The sequence below is a fragment of the Oreochromis niloticus genome, linkage group LG6 (assembly GCF_001858045.2).
Source record: "Oreochromis niloticus isolate F11D_XX linkage group LG6, O_niloticus_UMD_NMBU, whole genome shotgun sequence".
NCBI classification, from domain to species: domain Eukaryota; kingdom Metazoa; phylum Chordata; class Actinopteri; order Cichliformes; family Cichlidae; genus Oreochromis; species Oreochromis niloticus.
In genome coordinates, this window is record NC_031971.2 from 10,192,354 (window position 1) to 10,207,955 (window position 15,602).

At 39.3% G+C, this 15,602-nt stretch overlaps 1 protein-coding gene across 5 annotated transcripts; it reads left to right on the forward strand.

The window, feature by feature from the left end:
- Nucleotides 1-5,428: 5,428 nt before the first annotated feature.
- Nucleotides 5,429-10,824, forward strand: LOC100701506 (uncharacterized). Of its 5 annotated transcripts, XM_025907711.1 has the most exons (8): nucleotides 5,429-5,847; nucleotides 6,564-6,647; nucleotides 7,727-7,834; nucleotides 8,410-9,456; nucleotides 9,559-9,628; nucleotides 10,172-10,346; nucleotides 10,468-10,558; nucleotides 10,711-10,824. In XM_025907711.1, the coding sequence occupies exons 4-8, from the start codon at nucleotides 9,406-9,408 to the stop codon at nucleotides 10,807-10,809; spliced, it is 486 nt and encodes a 161-aa protein (XP_025763496.1). In that variant the 5' UTR covers nucleotides 5,429-5,847; nucleotides 6,564-6,647; nucleotides 7,727-7,834; nucleotides 8,410-9,405; the 3' UTR covers nucleotides 10,810-10,824. The 5 variants fall into 5 exon arrangements, 1 of the variants encoding a protein (XP_025763496.1); XR_003220361.1 differs by lacking the exon at nucleotides 10,468-10,558 and having other exon boundaries at nucleotides 5,438-5,847; nucleotides 6,573-6,647; nucleotides 10,711-10,806; XR_002062632.2 differs by lacking the exon at nucleotides 10,468-10,558 and having other exon boundaries at nucleotides 5,439-5,847; nucleotides 10,711-10,806.
- Nucleotides 10,825-15,602: the final 4,778 nt, after the last annotated feature.

The window sequence follows — 15,602 nt, forward strand, 5'->3', positions numbered from 1 at the left end:
AAATTCTGGGACAAGCAGAAACTGTATTTTTAGCGGTGCATTTTGTGGCAGGCCAGACTGCTATAAAATGCACTCTCCTTGTAGCACCACTTCATCTTGGTTCAGAAGAGATGTCCTGGATATACATAATAATGTAACACGGGTGTTTTTGTTTGTTCATGTTTAGCGCGTTGGGTTGTGTTTTTAAAGCGAATGTTACGTTTTTAAAGCGTGTTATGCGACAGGTGTGTGTAGCACTGGTTACACATCTCAATGGGAGAGCATTAGTCGAGACCTTTCTAACCTTTACCTGACGTACAACGTGACGTATGGCGCACACTTTCAAAACAACAATGGCGGATAGAAGATATTGCTCGAGGCGGCTAATGCTCCTTTCGCTGGTTGCCAACCACCATTAAATAACAAGAAGAAGAAAATATTGATCTGCTTTTCTTAGTTTTGCACGTTTAAGACGCAATTCAAACTCAAACAAAGCTGCAAAGCTGGGGCCCGTTCTTCGTACCTTGCTAAGTAAGTTAGCCGGATTTGAATGTTGACGATTTCGCGTGATCTTGGATCGTTCGGTTCTCCGAAGCTCATCTGGGACTTGCTGTCATAGCAACAGATCCGTAAGCGTAAACCTGCTCGGGAGCAGGTTTACTTTATGTAAACAGGATTAGATCGCGGCCACTCAGGTATGTCCGCTGCAGTTATATGAAAGCAAGAGCGATATTTCGCCACTGTTTCACCATAAATAAATATTATCAATGTAACTAAAGATAATGCAGCATTCGATTCTTTTATTGAGTTCATACAGATACATACAGGTCATTTCCGAAAAAAAAGGGAAATGTACTATTAATCATTCTAATACATGTAGTAGATCATGTCAGATGTAATTCATATTTTAGAGTAGTAATAGTAAATTACTACGTGCAATCAAGATGAGACCACGACTATAAAAGCGAAGGTGGATTTGGGAAGTCTGTCGCAGCCATGTCGTTGTACGCGAGCAAGGAAGGTGCAAGATTGATAAGGAGAGTTTACAGAATTTAGCGTATATTGCGGGATAGACAGGATCCTTTAGCTCAGCGCGACGGTGTGCTCATAGAGAGATATCGATTCTCCCGTGAGGGTATTATTTACTTTCTTCCTCTCTCTCTCTCTCTCTACATATATATATATATATATATATATATATATATGTATATATACATATATATATATACACTTTACTCCCGACTTACTGTGCATGCTTCAGTCACCCCTTGCATGGGAACAGGTAAAAGTGATGGAGTGTTATGTCAAACTACACACAAAAAACCCCACAATGTCAATATATGTCACAGTCAGTAGCGGTTTTAGATACGGGCGACACGGGCGGTTGCCCGGGGCGGCATCGTGGTGGGGGGCGGCATCACGGGCATCGGCAAAAAAAATAAAAAATTGCTCGTACTCATGCTGCCCCGACATCAGCCAGCGCATATTGGGAATGGCATAGGCACCGATCGGTTTTCTATCGCCCATTTGCTGGGAGTAAGGGCGCCCTCCGTTTGCGAGGTGCACCTGCTGCTTGCGGGGCGGCGGGGGATTCTCTGGCTGGCTGGAGCAGCATCTAATAATCAACTCGCAAAATAAAACAAAATAAAAACAAACCAACAAACACGAAAACACCAAACATTATGATACAGACTTATAATTTGCACCGGTGTTTTTTCGAAATTCAATACGCGAAAAGTGAGCGCGAGAGCCCTCGGTGCGCCTGCTCGCTGCTGAAGTCAAAGTAAACTTTATTGTCATCTCCGCTACATACAGTCCAGTATATAGAGAGACGAGACGACGGGGCTCCAGTTACAGCAGTGCAAATAAAGAAATAATAACTATAAGAAGAGTAAGAAAATAAATATACACTTTAGGACTCGGGGTAAAGGGATCAATGACAATTTAAAATTTATAATTTACAGTTTGATGATTTAAAGTCTCACACACAACGCGTCGAAAGGGGAGCTGTGGCGTGTCCAGCGGAGTGGCCTGGGGGGGCACAGGCCACCCCCCCAACCAGACTGGCCACCCCAGGTGCCACCCCGAAGCTAAAACAATAAAATTCAATGAAATATCAAATGTACGATTATGTTTTCACAGTGAAGCTCAGATATCCGAGTGTAAGTGAATGCAGCATCGGCTTCTGAGCTATGAGCATCACGTAAGCAAAGGAAGGAGAGCCAAGCACGAAGACAGCACCTTTTTCGGCGAAAGATTAACAGTTTAACATAGCTGGACTGGCCATCGAGCATACCGGGTGGGCTGATGACTTATTTATTTATTTTTTTTGTAAGGGCATGAACAATGAGAGGTGGTGGATTGGCCAGATGCTGGCCGATGTGTAAGAATAACTCAGTTGTTTGGTGGTGGCTATGGCGGAGCTTCCACAGAGGCCAGCAGGTGGATGAGTGAAGGGGAGGCAGGGGGAGGAGACACCCGAGGCGGCCGCCAGTCCGATTGTCAGGTGAACTGAACTTCAGGTAAGAAGTTATGACCTGCAGTCTATCTGGGTCAGATATAAACCAAGTTTAGATGGAGTTTATTTTCGTTATGCTGACTTTTTACAGTCAGTTACAATAACTCGTACTGTGTACTAGCTAACATGATGGAGTTTCTATACAGCTGGGTGGATGCCATGATGTTACTGATAGTGAAGTTTATTCATAAGGTTAGTTAGTAGAGTTGCCAACGGCTCCTTAAAAAATGGAATGGTCCATCATTCAGAGAAAATATTACACGTTTCGTATTGAGCTGAGAAGAGACGCAATTTGTCGCGGACTTCAGCTAGAATGGAAAAAAAGACACAAAGCTGGAGCTTTTCTCTCTTGTTTGTTTATCGCCCACTTTGTGCCAGAAAGAGGAAACCAGTGGATGTCGCGCTAAACAACAGCAGCACCTTTAAGCTTGATCAGCTATTGTTAGAATTTATTTAATATTAATTTCTAGTATCAGCTGATGTTTGCTGGAGCCACTGCTGTGAAAGCTGCTGGTCATGATGGTTTGTATATCTGGTGAGAGGACAACATGAAGATGAAACCAGGAGATGTCCTTACTGAATCATCAGAGCTGAACAGGTGATGGAGAAACAGGTTTACCTTTTAGGTGACATGAATGAGTTGAAGGGAAGTTATGAACTGTTTCTGAGAGACAAATAACACCAGGATCCTTTTCTAAGTAGCTGACAGCTGGTAACTGTGCAGGGGCGGATCTAGCAAAGTTATGCCAGGGGGCCAGGTAGGGCATTAACAGGGAGAGGGGAGCACAAAGAAATACTTTTCTTTCTTATTCTCATTTAAAATATCTAGCTTTTATTAAATAATTATCTGAATCTTGCGAAAAACGTTTTTATCTGACGTAAAATTTATAGAAATCATGCATAAACCAACAAGACAGTGTACATCACTGTCCAGCCCTGCAGGTTAATACTGGCAGTGTCACCATGCCAGCTGACTGTATTTCATCATCAGCCAGTGTTGTTCTTTATACATCAGTATTACCAAAGTTTACCATAAGGCAGCATAGAAAGTATTTACTTGCTTTCAGGTTTCATTCAAAAGTTAGTCTTTTCATTTGTTTCCCCACTTTTTTCTTGTTTCAAAATCAAACACCAGTTTGTAAGAAGATTATCTTCTTTTTTTAATAGGCAGATAAAGTTTTGCATTGGCTAATTTGCCAATTGTATGTTAAAAATGTTTGTATTTTAATATCCAAAAATGTTTTTGCCCAAAACATATGTGCACTATATGTCAGTAAAAATACTATGCAAATATTGCTGTCCTTGAATGCTGAATAAACACTGACAACGCACTGATTGTATCTCTTGCACTTTATCAACGCAGTATCTAAAAACTTTGCACCGTAGTGGTTAAAATCTCATTCTAATAAGCGTTAAAAGCTAATTCAGTTATGGTTAACGGTTGGTAGAAGTTTTTTTTAACATTATCTGCCAATTACATCTGCCACCCTTCTCCAAATCTGTGCCCCTACCTGGCCCCCCCAACAAAAATTTTCTAGACACGCCACTGAAGGGGAGGGGGGCCGGCTGCTTCCAAATAGACCACATTTCATTCATAATGTTGTAAATCCAAGCCCATTATGTATTCATGATTTGAATCCTGGGTTGTGTGAAATCCCAGAAATACACCTTAGACAAAGTGAATCTGTGAACTAAGGTGTAGGTCTGTTAGGTTATGTTGTGGTGATCCTCGGGTTGGAGGATGGAGTGCAAAATGGAAGATGGACAAGAAAAGTTCAAAGCCATCAGGTGCTTAGTTTAGAAAAAAGAGAAAAGAAGAGGAGGAGAAACGAGCAAAAGATACACATAAGCAGATGTGTCATTGGATAATGGCAGGTCATCCTGAAACAATCAGAATCATACTTTATTAATCCCTAAGGAAATAATGTGGATTACAGTTGCTCCAATAAGAAATGGTAAAAATAGTAACAGTAACAGACTAAATTCCAAACAAGACATTATGTTACAGACTTTAATATTAATTAATCATTGTCAATTGTTGATTTGTCCTGTTCTCATTGTATGATGAATTATGATGGCTGTTTGGTAGCCGTTTGCATACAATCCGTACTCTCTCTCTCTTCATATATGTGTGTGTGTGTGTGTGTGTGTGTTTCTCTGGCGAAATTCAGTATGGTTCCGACAACAGTTTTATGTTAATGTATAATCCTTAATATGTTTTATGTGTGTGTGTGTGTCGGGGGGGGAGGCCAGAGGGAGTGTTCGCCCGGGGCGCCAAACAGGCTAGGACCGCCACTGGTCACAGTACAAAAAGGGGTGTGACGAGGGGGTGCAGGACCACCACCTGTCTTTATTTGCTCTGCCCTTTTCTTGGTTGCTGTTATAAACAAACAAACAGATTATTCCAGGGTCTCTTGTCATAGACTAAAAGCAATATAAGTGATAAATATTACCATTCTGTGGAATATTCTTATATTTCACTTTTACTTGTTCCCATGTTCTAGTGGGTCCTGTTGTGGCTCTAATGTGAAAGAGGATATGATGTAATATAATATAATGTGGTATAATATAATATCACATGATATAATGTAATATCATGGATCACTTACGAGTTTAATTTGTCAGCAACTTTCTGCCAGCCCTCTCTCCTTGCTTTTGCAGCCTTTGCAGTGTTCCCCTGCGTTTTACTTAAACTCTGAAACTCCTGATATCCCTCAATCAAGAGTTCTTGGTCTGCTGCCGTGAAATACTGAGCGCGCTCCTTCGACATCTTCGCCGACCAATCACAGGGTTGCCGATCAATGTTTCTACTATCGATGCGTAGCCCCTTTTAAGCCACCCAGTGATCTCAGATTACTTCATCCAGCTATACTGATCGTCAACAACGGGTGTGTTCGGAGAACCGGATTAGCAAGCTCAAAGTTAGCGCGATGATTTGATCTTGGATGTGTCATTTGATCTTGGATGTAGTAAGCGAGGTACGAAGAACGGGCCCCTGGAGAACAACATGGCCATCAACTATTCTGTGCCACAGATCCAGTTCGCTGCAGCACAGAGTGATGATGAGATGGTGGAAGAACAACAGAGACAATTTACGGACCGTTAAGATGTGCAACTTAGAAGTAGTCAGAGGTAACTGGATGGAGTTCAGTCAGGTTAAATGCACGGTTGATTGGATTATATCTGAAGATCGTATACTATTCGTGACAACTCTGCTAGACTCCAAATTTCTCGTCCATGAGGGAGTATCTCAAAAGTAAATGAAACAACTAAACTTAACACTTTTTCCCTAAAACGGACTGACATGGGAAACATTAAAGTTGGATTGACACCAGCTAATCAGTCTGAAGGTAAGTGTTTTTTCACTTATTCGAGAGAAGTCAGAAATGCGTTCTTATTACTGTTTGTTTTGACTTTTCAGCTACCTTACCAGGTTATTTTCATTCACATGCTAAGACAAAATGTCAATATCTATGAATGTGGAGACTCAAAAGACTAGTTAGGTAATAGTTGCCGATGGATTTATGAGACTTGATAGAAAGTTGGACGTTTGCAACAGGTGAATCGGTGAACTACCGAGGTTGCGCCCAAATGCTTAAAGCTGTAGCTGGTCAGTGTTTTCAGGTGTGCTTGTACTACCTGTACGGTGCGGAGTGCTGACTTAGTCAGGCTAAACCCATTAAAGCGTCGAGCTCAAATATCTTTTCATTTTTGTGCACTGCTCTCTTGTCTTTTGTCAGCACACATTTTCTGTTTATTGAAGCCTTTTGTTAATAATTTTGATCATGTAAAAACTGGGAATTGGTCCCTATTGACAATACTCTTATTTTTTTTTTTTTGCATTGCATTGCATTGCATATGTCATTTAGGAAAGGTAATTGGTCATTGAACTTTTTGCAACTATGTGTATTTGTAAATTTTGTGGCTTCTGTGCACACAAATTTATATTGTTCATTTTGCATGTTAAAAGCCACAAACATGTAGCTAACTATAGGCTTTCTTGTGGAACTGAGAACTGTCCTGCCATTTTCAGAACATTTTCTGCCTTTCATTCACATATGCCTAGGAATCACAGAACAAGAAGGGAGACCACTGAGGAGAAGTTCTATGAGTTCACGGGTGACCTCAGCTGTCAAGTTCCTGGATGTGGGTATGCTGTACAAAACTTTACAACTCTGTGCCCATCTCAGATTTCACATCAAAGACGGGAAAAAAGTATTATGTCCATTTGAAGGTTGCTCTAAATACTTCAGTGTCCGAACATCATTTTCCAGCCGTATTTCTCGAAAACATAAGTAGACAGTTCAGCAGTCAAGGGCAACAAGAAATTGGGGAATTTGCCATAATATAAGGACAGGACACAGTTAATCTATTAGAAGACAGTTGGCTTTGTGTAATGCAGGCTAAAATGCTCTTACCAACCAGCACTATACAGAGCATCATAGAGAAATTTCAGGATCTTCTCAGCTGTGCAATGCACGATGTTCTTGCAGTACTGTTTGACAAACTGTCTTCATTTAATATTCCACAAGCAGAAGTGGACAAAATCAATCAAGAACTTTTTTCATAGAGGACTATATATATCTGAGACACAGTAGGTTTCCTGACAAAGCTTTAAAAGCAAAACATCACTATTTGTTACATTATACAGAGCTTATCCTTCACTTTGGACCACTCATTCGTTTGTGGACCCTTAGGTTTGAGAGCAAGCAGTCGTATTTCAAAGCATGTACAAGTTCAGTCTTGCATAACTTTGTCAACTTATGCAAGACTGAACGGCATCAGTTACTGCAGTCCTACCTCTCAGTGGGCCAAATGTTTCCACCTATAGTCCAAATGATTGGAGAAACAAGTGATTAGAATCCTCATCTTTACAACGCTCTCATTCAAGAAGCTGTGGCAAACTTTAGATGTGTCAGCAGTTGTCTACAAAGGTACCAAGTATGTCAAAGGCTATGTTTCCATTGTAGATGACACTGATGATGGCTTGGTTTTTGGGAAGATAACTGTTATACTTGTTGACGATTCTGAATTGTACTTTGTGCTCGAGTTGCATCACTCAGTACTTCTCATTGACCTTGGACTTCACTGCTTGTGTTGCCCTACAGAAAGAAGTGTTTGTGTAAATGCTGACAGTCTGATGGATTATTACCCACCACCACTTTATAACATGGCAGGCCTTTTTGTTGTCTCCCTACACCATTCAGTTTCCTCTTAACTCTTTTTCAGGGATGGAAATTGAAGAGGAACTCACAAGCCTCCTGCTGGCACTGGACAGAGAGAAAATAATCTCCATTGTAGAACATCTGACGGACGTTATTGGTGTACAACAAAAAAGTAAGTGTTTGTGGAGGCGGAAGATCTCAAACCCTTTCTCACACCAATTCAAATATGTAAACTACTTCTTGCATTTAAAGGAGGTTTGTGTAGGTTCTGTACAAATCATAGACTTGAGTCTATGATTTGAAGGTCACTCATAGACTCATATGTCACTGATTAGCTTTTTTTTCTCTTCACCATACTACACATGTACTTTGACAGTATAATATTGAAGAGCGTTTTGGGGCTCACATTGTCTGGTAGATACTTAACACGGAAAACATAAACAAAAGTAGACACTAAATCTAACACCATTAACCTTTCATTGGTAGTGGTACAACTAAGGGTTTGAAATTGTGACATACTGTAAAATATATTGACTCAAGGTCTTTTCAATGCAAGACCTTGAGTTTGTAGTTCTTTTGCAGTCCTGGGATAGCTTCCTTTCATCTTCAGACAAGGTCCCCAAAACTGCCTTGCCGTTACTACTCAATCCTAATTGAAGGGTTCATCTTTTAGTGAGGACATATTTGTTAACATAGTAGCTTTTTAAGGTAGCTTTTCCAATGATCTTTATTTATTTATTTTCTTAGATGGCAACAGACCAGAGAACCTGAATGACACCATTACTCTGGAGCCTTGCCCTGCTGCATCAGCTGAAACATCAAGCCATCCACCTCACCCCTCCTCCTCCACGTCCACCACTATGTACAACCATTACTCCAGCTCTTGGGTCTCACACTTACAGATTCCTTGGGAAAGATTTCCACTCCGACTGTCGCATGCAATCACAAGAGGAGACAGAGCTCATCCAGAGGACAGGAGAAGTATGGTTAGAATTGTTGTGGAGGCCATGCAAGTTCACTGCAGGAACCCTAAACGTGCATCTTGTGAAGAAGTTGCTAAAATCATTGTAAACAGATACCCTCAAACATTTGCAGATTTTACTGAAAAGGGAGAAAGACTGGGTTGTGGACATTATTCACTACTAAGAAGCATCAAATCTAGAGTTGAACATGTTAATCGAGATAATACAACACATAGACTTCATCAAACAAAGAGAACCAGGAATGAGGAAGACTACAGTCCCAACAGTAATGCAACCTCACCTAAAAAAGTTAGATGCCTTGTTGATAGCTATGGTTGTATATATTGGCAACCAGTTGAACTTCCTGAGGGGGAAACGCCAGCTTCTTTAGAGGAAAAGAAACGCATCCTGTTAACAATTTTTAATTCACAAGGACCTGGAGCTGTGGAGAGACCTGATGTGGATGACTTCATGTGCCTCACATATATTTCTCAGCAGCAGCTTATCAACAGTTGTCCCTCACTTTCAGTAGCTGAAATTCAGGAGCAGTGGCCATTCTTGTTTACTCGGAAAGGTCTTTCGAACCACTTTTACAAACTCACAGGCATCGATATCAGTGAGCGCTTAGGTCAGGCCCTCATAACCAAAGGCAGAAGGATTATTAACTATTTCTCCAGCCAGAAGCTCAATAAGGACACTCGGTATAAGGACACTCATCCAGCAGATAGAAAGTGAGGAAGTTTTGACCAATAACAAGGTTGGCACAGCAGCCATACTTCTCATGATGAAGTATTACAAGGAAGATGAAGACTCCCTCTTTGTCTTAGCAGATGTAAGCTTTTTTCATACAGCTCTATGTTTAATGCTGTTGCTTGCTGTCCTGTTTTTGTTTTGTTTTTTGTTACATAAAATGTCTTGGTCCTTTTTCTGGCAGGAAACATCTACCAGGATGTCCCTTGAAGCAGAGAGCAACCTGCCAATCATTCCAGGGCTGATTATGCTTGGTAAGAAGTCATTTATGAAATAGAGCTGATTAGACCATATTAAAATTTCTGTTTGGCACAGGAGCTTTTCGTGGACACGGGTATCCAGTCTCTGTTTTGTTAGCTCAAATTTCTGTAATTTCCTTTATAAACCAAGGTTGTTGGACATGTGTCTCAGTGAACCCAGCAAGGTAACAATATCAAATTTCACATTACATATTACTGATCAACATAGTAGTCTAGCTACACCAACAGCAGAAATACTAAAGTCAATACTGTAAAGTTTAACAGCAGCACAAACTATAAACTCCAAAATAACCATACAGTTGATTCATCTCTGGTAATTTAATTGGGCTGACTCTTTGTTAGGTGTGTTTAATGTGCAGAATAATTCCCAATTATGTACAATTCTAATATGTTAAAACGGACTTATGTACATAAGGCCATTAATAATTAACTGTACGTAGGTATTTGCTTTTTGATTATCTAGACAGTGTGAAGAAGTGAAGTATTGAAATTATTTTATGTTGCATAATGACAACATGTTGCCCCTATACATTTAAGGACAAAGTTCAATGACCGCCACCTGCTGGAGGGTGAGTGCAGAGGGACGTGTAATTGTTGAGCTGGACAAAGAGAACATCTTTGCTGATGCGATGTCAGTCTTCTTTGGTTCATTCTATGTATTGAACCTGGAATACCAGGAGTCAGCGTGTGCAACATTGGAACTAATTCAGAGGTATGTTTGAACAGTTAGCTAATAGTGATAGATGATGAATAAATTATCCCTAAGTAACTCATTATTTCAAATCACAACTCAATGTTACTGTATGTTACTATTTATTATGGCATGTTTTAAGGTTTTTTGTAAGGATAAACCCTGAAGAGGGAACAAAATGTACCTCCAAGGTTGGGACAAGCAGAAAGACTGGGACCACTGTGAAGCGAAAGGTTGTTCACATTAACCCTCATGTCACAACTTTCCTCCAGTTGCTTACTGAATTTGAGTGGAGAACTTCAAATTAGGTAACTGTTTTTGCCATTTTTAGTGAACTTCTTGTATAATTTAAGTGACCAATGTGTTGTTACCTGTGTCTTCACAGATGATCCATGGCCCATGCTTTCTGGACATTTACACAAGACGAACAACAATGAAGACAAGCTCTCTCGCCATCTTGCAAGACGCTGTCTCTGTCCAATAGGTTTTTTGAGTGCAACAGATTTGATTTTTTTTTTCCTTCTTTTACCCGTTTGTTAAAAATTATTTCAGCTACTTACACTTTAATTGTCACATGTATTGGCTTACCCTACAAATCAATGAACTCAGTCCACAAAGCAAGGTCAGGGTTCAGTGCAGGTCAGTCAAGTTCCTTCACACCACACACACTCATCCATGTCCTTGTGGACCCTGCTTTGTGCATTGATTTGGTAGTGTGAGCCAGTATTTTGGACAAAGTGTATATACAGGCAGAAGTGTGGGGCTTGATATTATATTCATTACAATTCAGTTTATTTATATGGTGCCAACAAAATGAATGCCAAGGCACTTCACATTGTAGGTTTAAGACCCTACAAAATATAACTAAGAAAACCCAACACTTGAGCATATGTTGTCTGCCATGATATGGATATGACATAATATCGTTATTGTTTGTATAACCATCTGAGAAAATAATGGATTACATGGTTCAGTAAAAACAAATGCTTCCTCAATGAAAATATGTTTTCAGTTCTTTTCAGTTTTTGATTTTGGAAATGTGTATTTCATCAGGGAAAAATCAGAACAGAAATAAAAAGTGGTGTAAAGCACATGAATTATTTTGTGTGTGTGTGTGTGTGTGTGTGTGTGTGTGTGTGTGTGTATCTATCTATCTATCTATCTTGATCAATCGATCTTTAGTGGGTATATATATGTTTTTATGTAAATATAAATAAATAAATGATACCTTTTTTTTGGAACCCTCCAGTCTCTTACAGTATGTTACTGTTTCCTTAAATTACGGTAAATTACGACGTGTTAAACAGTAAATGACCGCCTGTAGGAACCGCCTGTATCCTCTAGCAGAGATTAATATTTTTGGTACTGATGATGCGTGATAACGGTAAGTTACTGGTTAATATATTGCAGTTTATTACCTTGTAGCGGGCTTACAGTGACATACCGTGGAAAAACGGTAGTATACCAATTTCTTAATCACAGTATAATGTTACTTTGTTGACGTAATTTACGACATAACGACATAGCGGTATCTCACTGGCGTCACTGTCTACGGTGCGTTACCATAATTTGTCCAAGAGTATTATACCACAACAGCAAAAAACGGTATCATCCTGCAGAACGGTAAGCTGCCGTAACACGGCGTCACGGTGTGACGCTGGCAACAGTGACGCCAGTATGTTACCATAAAGTGGAGATGAAAAGTCTAACAGTGCAAGAACAGAAATAAACAAGAGAATTAAAACCTGAAAATACAAATATAAAGAAACACACCAGAATATGCTGCTCCAAGAAAGCACAAAACCAGAAACCCTTAACACTCTCCAAGAAAACCCTGAATGCAACACCCATAAAACTAAGAAACAAGACAAATGTAAATATAATATATGCAGAATATAGAATCATGAAACAAAGATAATCAAAAATACAAAACTAGAAAAACCTGAATCATCCCAAAACTCCTAAACCAAGACCCAGGGACCATGTTTAGCCAGATTAGTTCATTAATTTTTATATGGCCTGACTTTGTGCATATGTGCTCTGACTGATGTCCATACAATCGTTTAAATTGCGCTTAAAAACTCACTTTCTTAATCTAGCCTTTGAAGCAAATTAGTTCAGACTGGCCTGCATTTGTGCTACATAACCGTAACTGTTGCTGTAACTATAACTGTTTTTGTTGTCTTTTATTGTAACCTGCATTGCGGCACTTTTGTGAAGCACTTTGATGGACACAGGTCCTATTTAAATGTACTAAAGAAATAAACATTGTTTGATTGATTGATTCCTTATGACTCTTTTAGGGTGCGCCTAGAACCTTAGCAAGCCTTGAAAACTAGAAACTAATCTGCCAGTCCCCAATATTTTCTAATCTAGTTATTTTTTTTCTCCAAGAAAATATTTACTAGTGTCATTTATAGTTTCAAATTCAATTTCATGTTAATAACATGCACTATGTTCTAAATAAAACTTTAGTTTGTACTTTTGTACATCGTGAAACTTCCATCATTCTCATTTGGAGCGCAATTCATTTGTCAAATAGAGACAAAGCAGACAGGGCATACCCTGGTATGTCAAATTCCTGGCCAGCATGTCAGATTATGATAAAATGGCATTTGGTTTGTGTTCATTCGTTTTACACATCATGCAGGTTTCAAACTAAACCCAAACTTCCTTCCTCGTTAAATACTTTATGCATTTATATACTATAGCTGTCTGAGCAAGTTAGTATTTTACATTTGAAAAATTAACGCCTACAGAAATTTTATTTCTGCTGCCCTCTAGTGGTTGAACTTGTCACCTTGCAGCAGTGACATGCAGCCTTGTTCACTCAATACTGTTCACTCAAGAATTGTGCTTTTAAATCAGTCTTGCTATTTACTAACTCTCACTTTGCATAGAACACATTCTTTCAGGTAACCGATGAAAAATTAGCACATGCTGACTTCACAACGTCACTATGAATCCAAACAGTTTGGTGGACTCCTATTTGCAGGAGCCCTCTTCACTCTTTCTGCTCTTTAGCAGTTAGAGACATGGCCACGAGATGGAGCCATTATCATAACTCATCATTTCAACAACTGCTTGTGCATTCAATATAACAGTCTCTACTATTGAGGGATGATTTAATCACCTGTTCTGAGGTTCATACAGGTAGTGGTAATATTTTATCCTGTTACTCTGTTTCGCTTTGTAAATATGTTTTAAAATTGCAGTTGTCTCTTCGGGATGTTAATTCATCTGCTCTCAGTTCATGAAATGGAGAAAACTCAACAAAAAACATCAGAATCTACTTCTTGCCCAAGTGTGTGTGTGTGTGTGTGTGTGTGTGTCTGTGTGTCTGTGTGTGTGTGTGTCTGTGTGTGTCTGTGTGTGTGTATGTGTGTGTCTGTGTGTGTAAAGCTGATTATGGTTACAGTCTTGGCTTGTTTAGTTCCCATTGCGAAGAAACATGAAGTGTCTGCAAGTGTCACATACACAGATTCTAGGTTTGACGAACAGTCTCAGTTGTGGGCAAAAGACAAAAAACAGTAAAATTCTAAAATGCATTTCATTAGTCTAAGATCAACAGGAAACAGTGGAAGAATGGAACCAATATATTTTTGACACTTAAAAACTTCTCTTGAGTATTGAGTTGGATTAAGTTGATTCTCAAAATAGTTTAGTTTGTTGTGATACCACATGTAGGCAGTTTGATTGTCAGTCAGGTTACAGCTGGTGCTGCAAATCACAAATCACACTGTTGAAGAAGCTCTTTGAATGTGAACCTCTTTTGATACGAGATGAATACACTTCGTGTTACTTATGAAACATTGAAACAACTTATATGATTGACCAAAATATAAGTTTCAACAAATACAAACAAATGCTTTTACAGTTTGTTTGTGAAAACTTTCCCTGTGGGATATGTGATGGAGGACGGCTTATCCACTGATGCCTGTTTGTAAGAACACATCATTCTATAAGCATAAGTCACACTGTAGCATCTTTGTGTGATGGAATCTGGACAAAAATAAATGAAATGGGATTCAATATTTGTATCCAGATCATTTTTATAATAATACTTATTATTATTATTGATTATTATTATTATTATTATTATTATTATTATTATTATTGGTATGTCCAATAATGTTGGGATGTCCAGTCTGCGCTTTGTTTGGGGCATCCAGGCGAGGGAACACCTGTTGCTGGATGCAGCTTGTCCCTGACCCAGAGCAGTGTGTCTTTTCCCTTTACTGTGTGCGTCTATTGTAATTAAGTAAATGACTGGTGTTGTGATGCAGTGGGTGGCAGATGTGCCCCAAAACTTGACTCATCTGTACACACCCACAGTGTACCCTGTCTGTCAGACATGATTTATATATAACTCACTTACTGCACATAATGTCCTCTTTGTATATATTCACTCACTGTATATACTGTTCTCTCTCTTTTTGCACAGTCGAGGAGCGTATCAGGTCACATTTTGCTGCGTGTTGTACTTGTATAATTATGCACATGACAAATAAAGAATCTTGACACCGTCGTGTGGTGTAGGAAATTTTGAGTGTTCCTTTTCTAACTTCCTGTATGGAAGCTAACTGAAAAGGTCTCCAACTTGGTAAATGGACTGGTTCTTATATATTTTCTACTCTTCTGAGAACTGAAAGCGCTTTACACAACCTGTGCATTCACTCCCATTCTCACAAGCACATTTTCTAAGTGCTTTCTAACTAACATTCACACATACATTCATACTTCGATGGATGCATCGGAGAGCAATTTGGGTTAGTATCGTGCCCAAGAATATTTGGCATGCAGACTAGGGAAAGCCAGGAATCAAACCACCAACCTTCCGATCAGTAGATGACCTGCCTGAGCTACAGCCACCTCCACTAAAGAAAGGTCGACATCCAGTGGATTTTCTGAGAATAACATATCAAAACAAAGTGGCAGAAATGGCTCAAACAGGGTTAAGTTCATTTCAGTGCATGTTTCAGAAACATATAGGGACTCAAAGTGTGTTCTACCAAATGGTTGGGCAGAACATTCAAAGTTCTCATCTCTATAAATTATACAATGTTGACGTTTGTCCTTTTCTTTTGGTGAGTATATGCATTTACGTCTATTCTTATTTCAGGACTCATGAATAATCACTGACACCTGAGATATAAAAGATGACAGCCACAAACAGAAAGCCAGCATCTCTCAATAACATGATTTTTTAGTCCAAACTTTAAGTGTAAAGATGACAGTAAGTGCACAAAACACAAGAGACAAAGTCACTCACCATTC

Coding starts and splice junctions, on each gene's coding strand:
- LOC100701506 (XM_025907711.1), top strand. CDS start 9,406: ATGATGAAGTATTACAAGGAAGATGAAGACTCCCTCTTTGTCTTAGCA. Junction 9,457..9,558: donor CCCTCTTTGTCTTAGCAGAT/GTAAGCTTTTTT, acceptor TTTTTCTGGCAG/GAAACATCTACCAGGATGTC. Junction 10,559..10,710: donor GGACCACTGTGAAGCGAAAG/GTTGTTCACATT, acceptor GTGTCTTCACAG/ATGATCCATGGCCCATGCTT.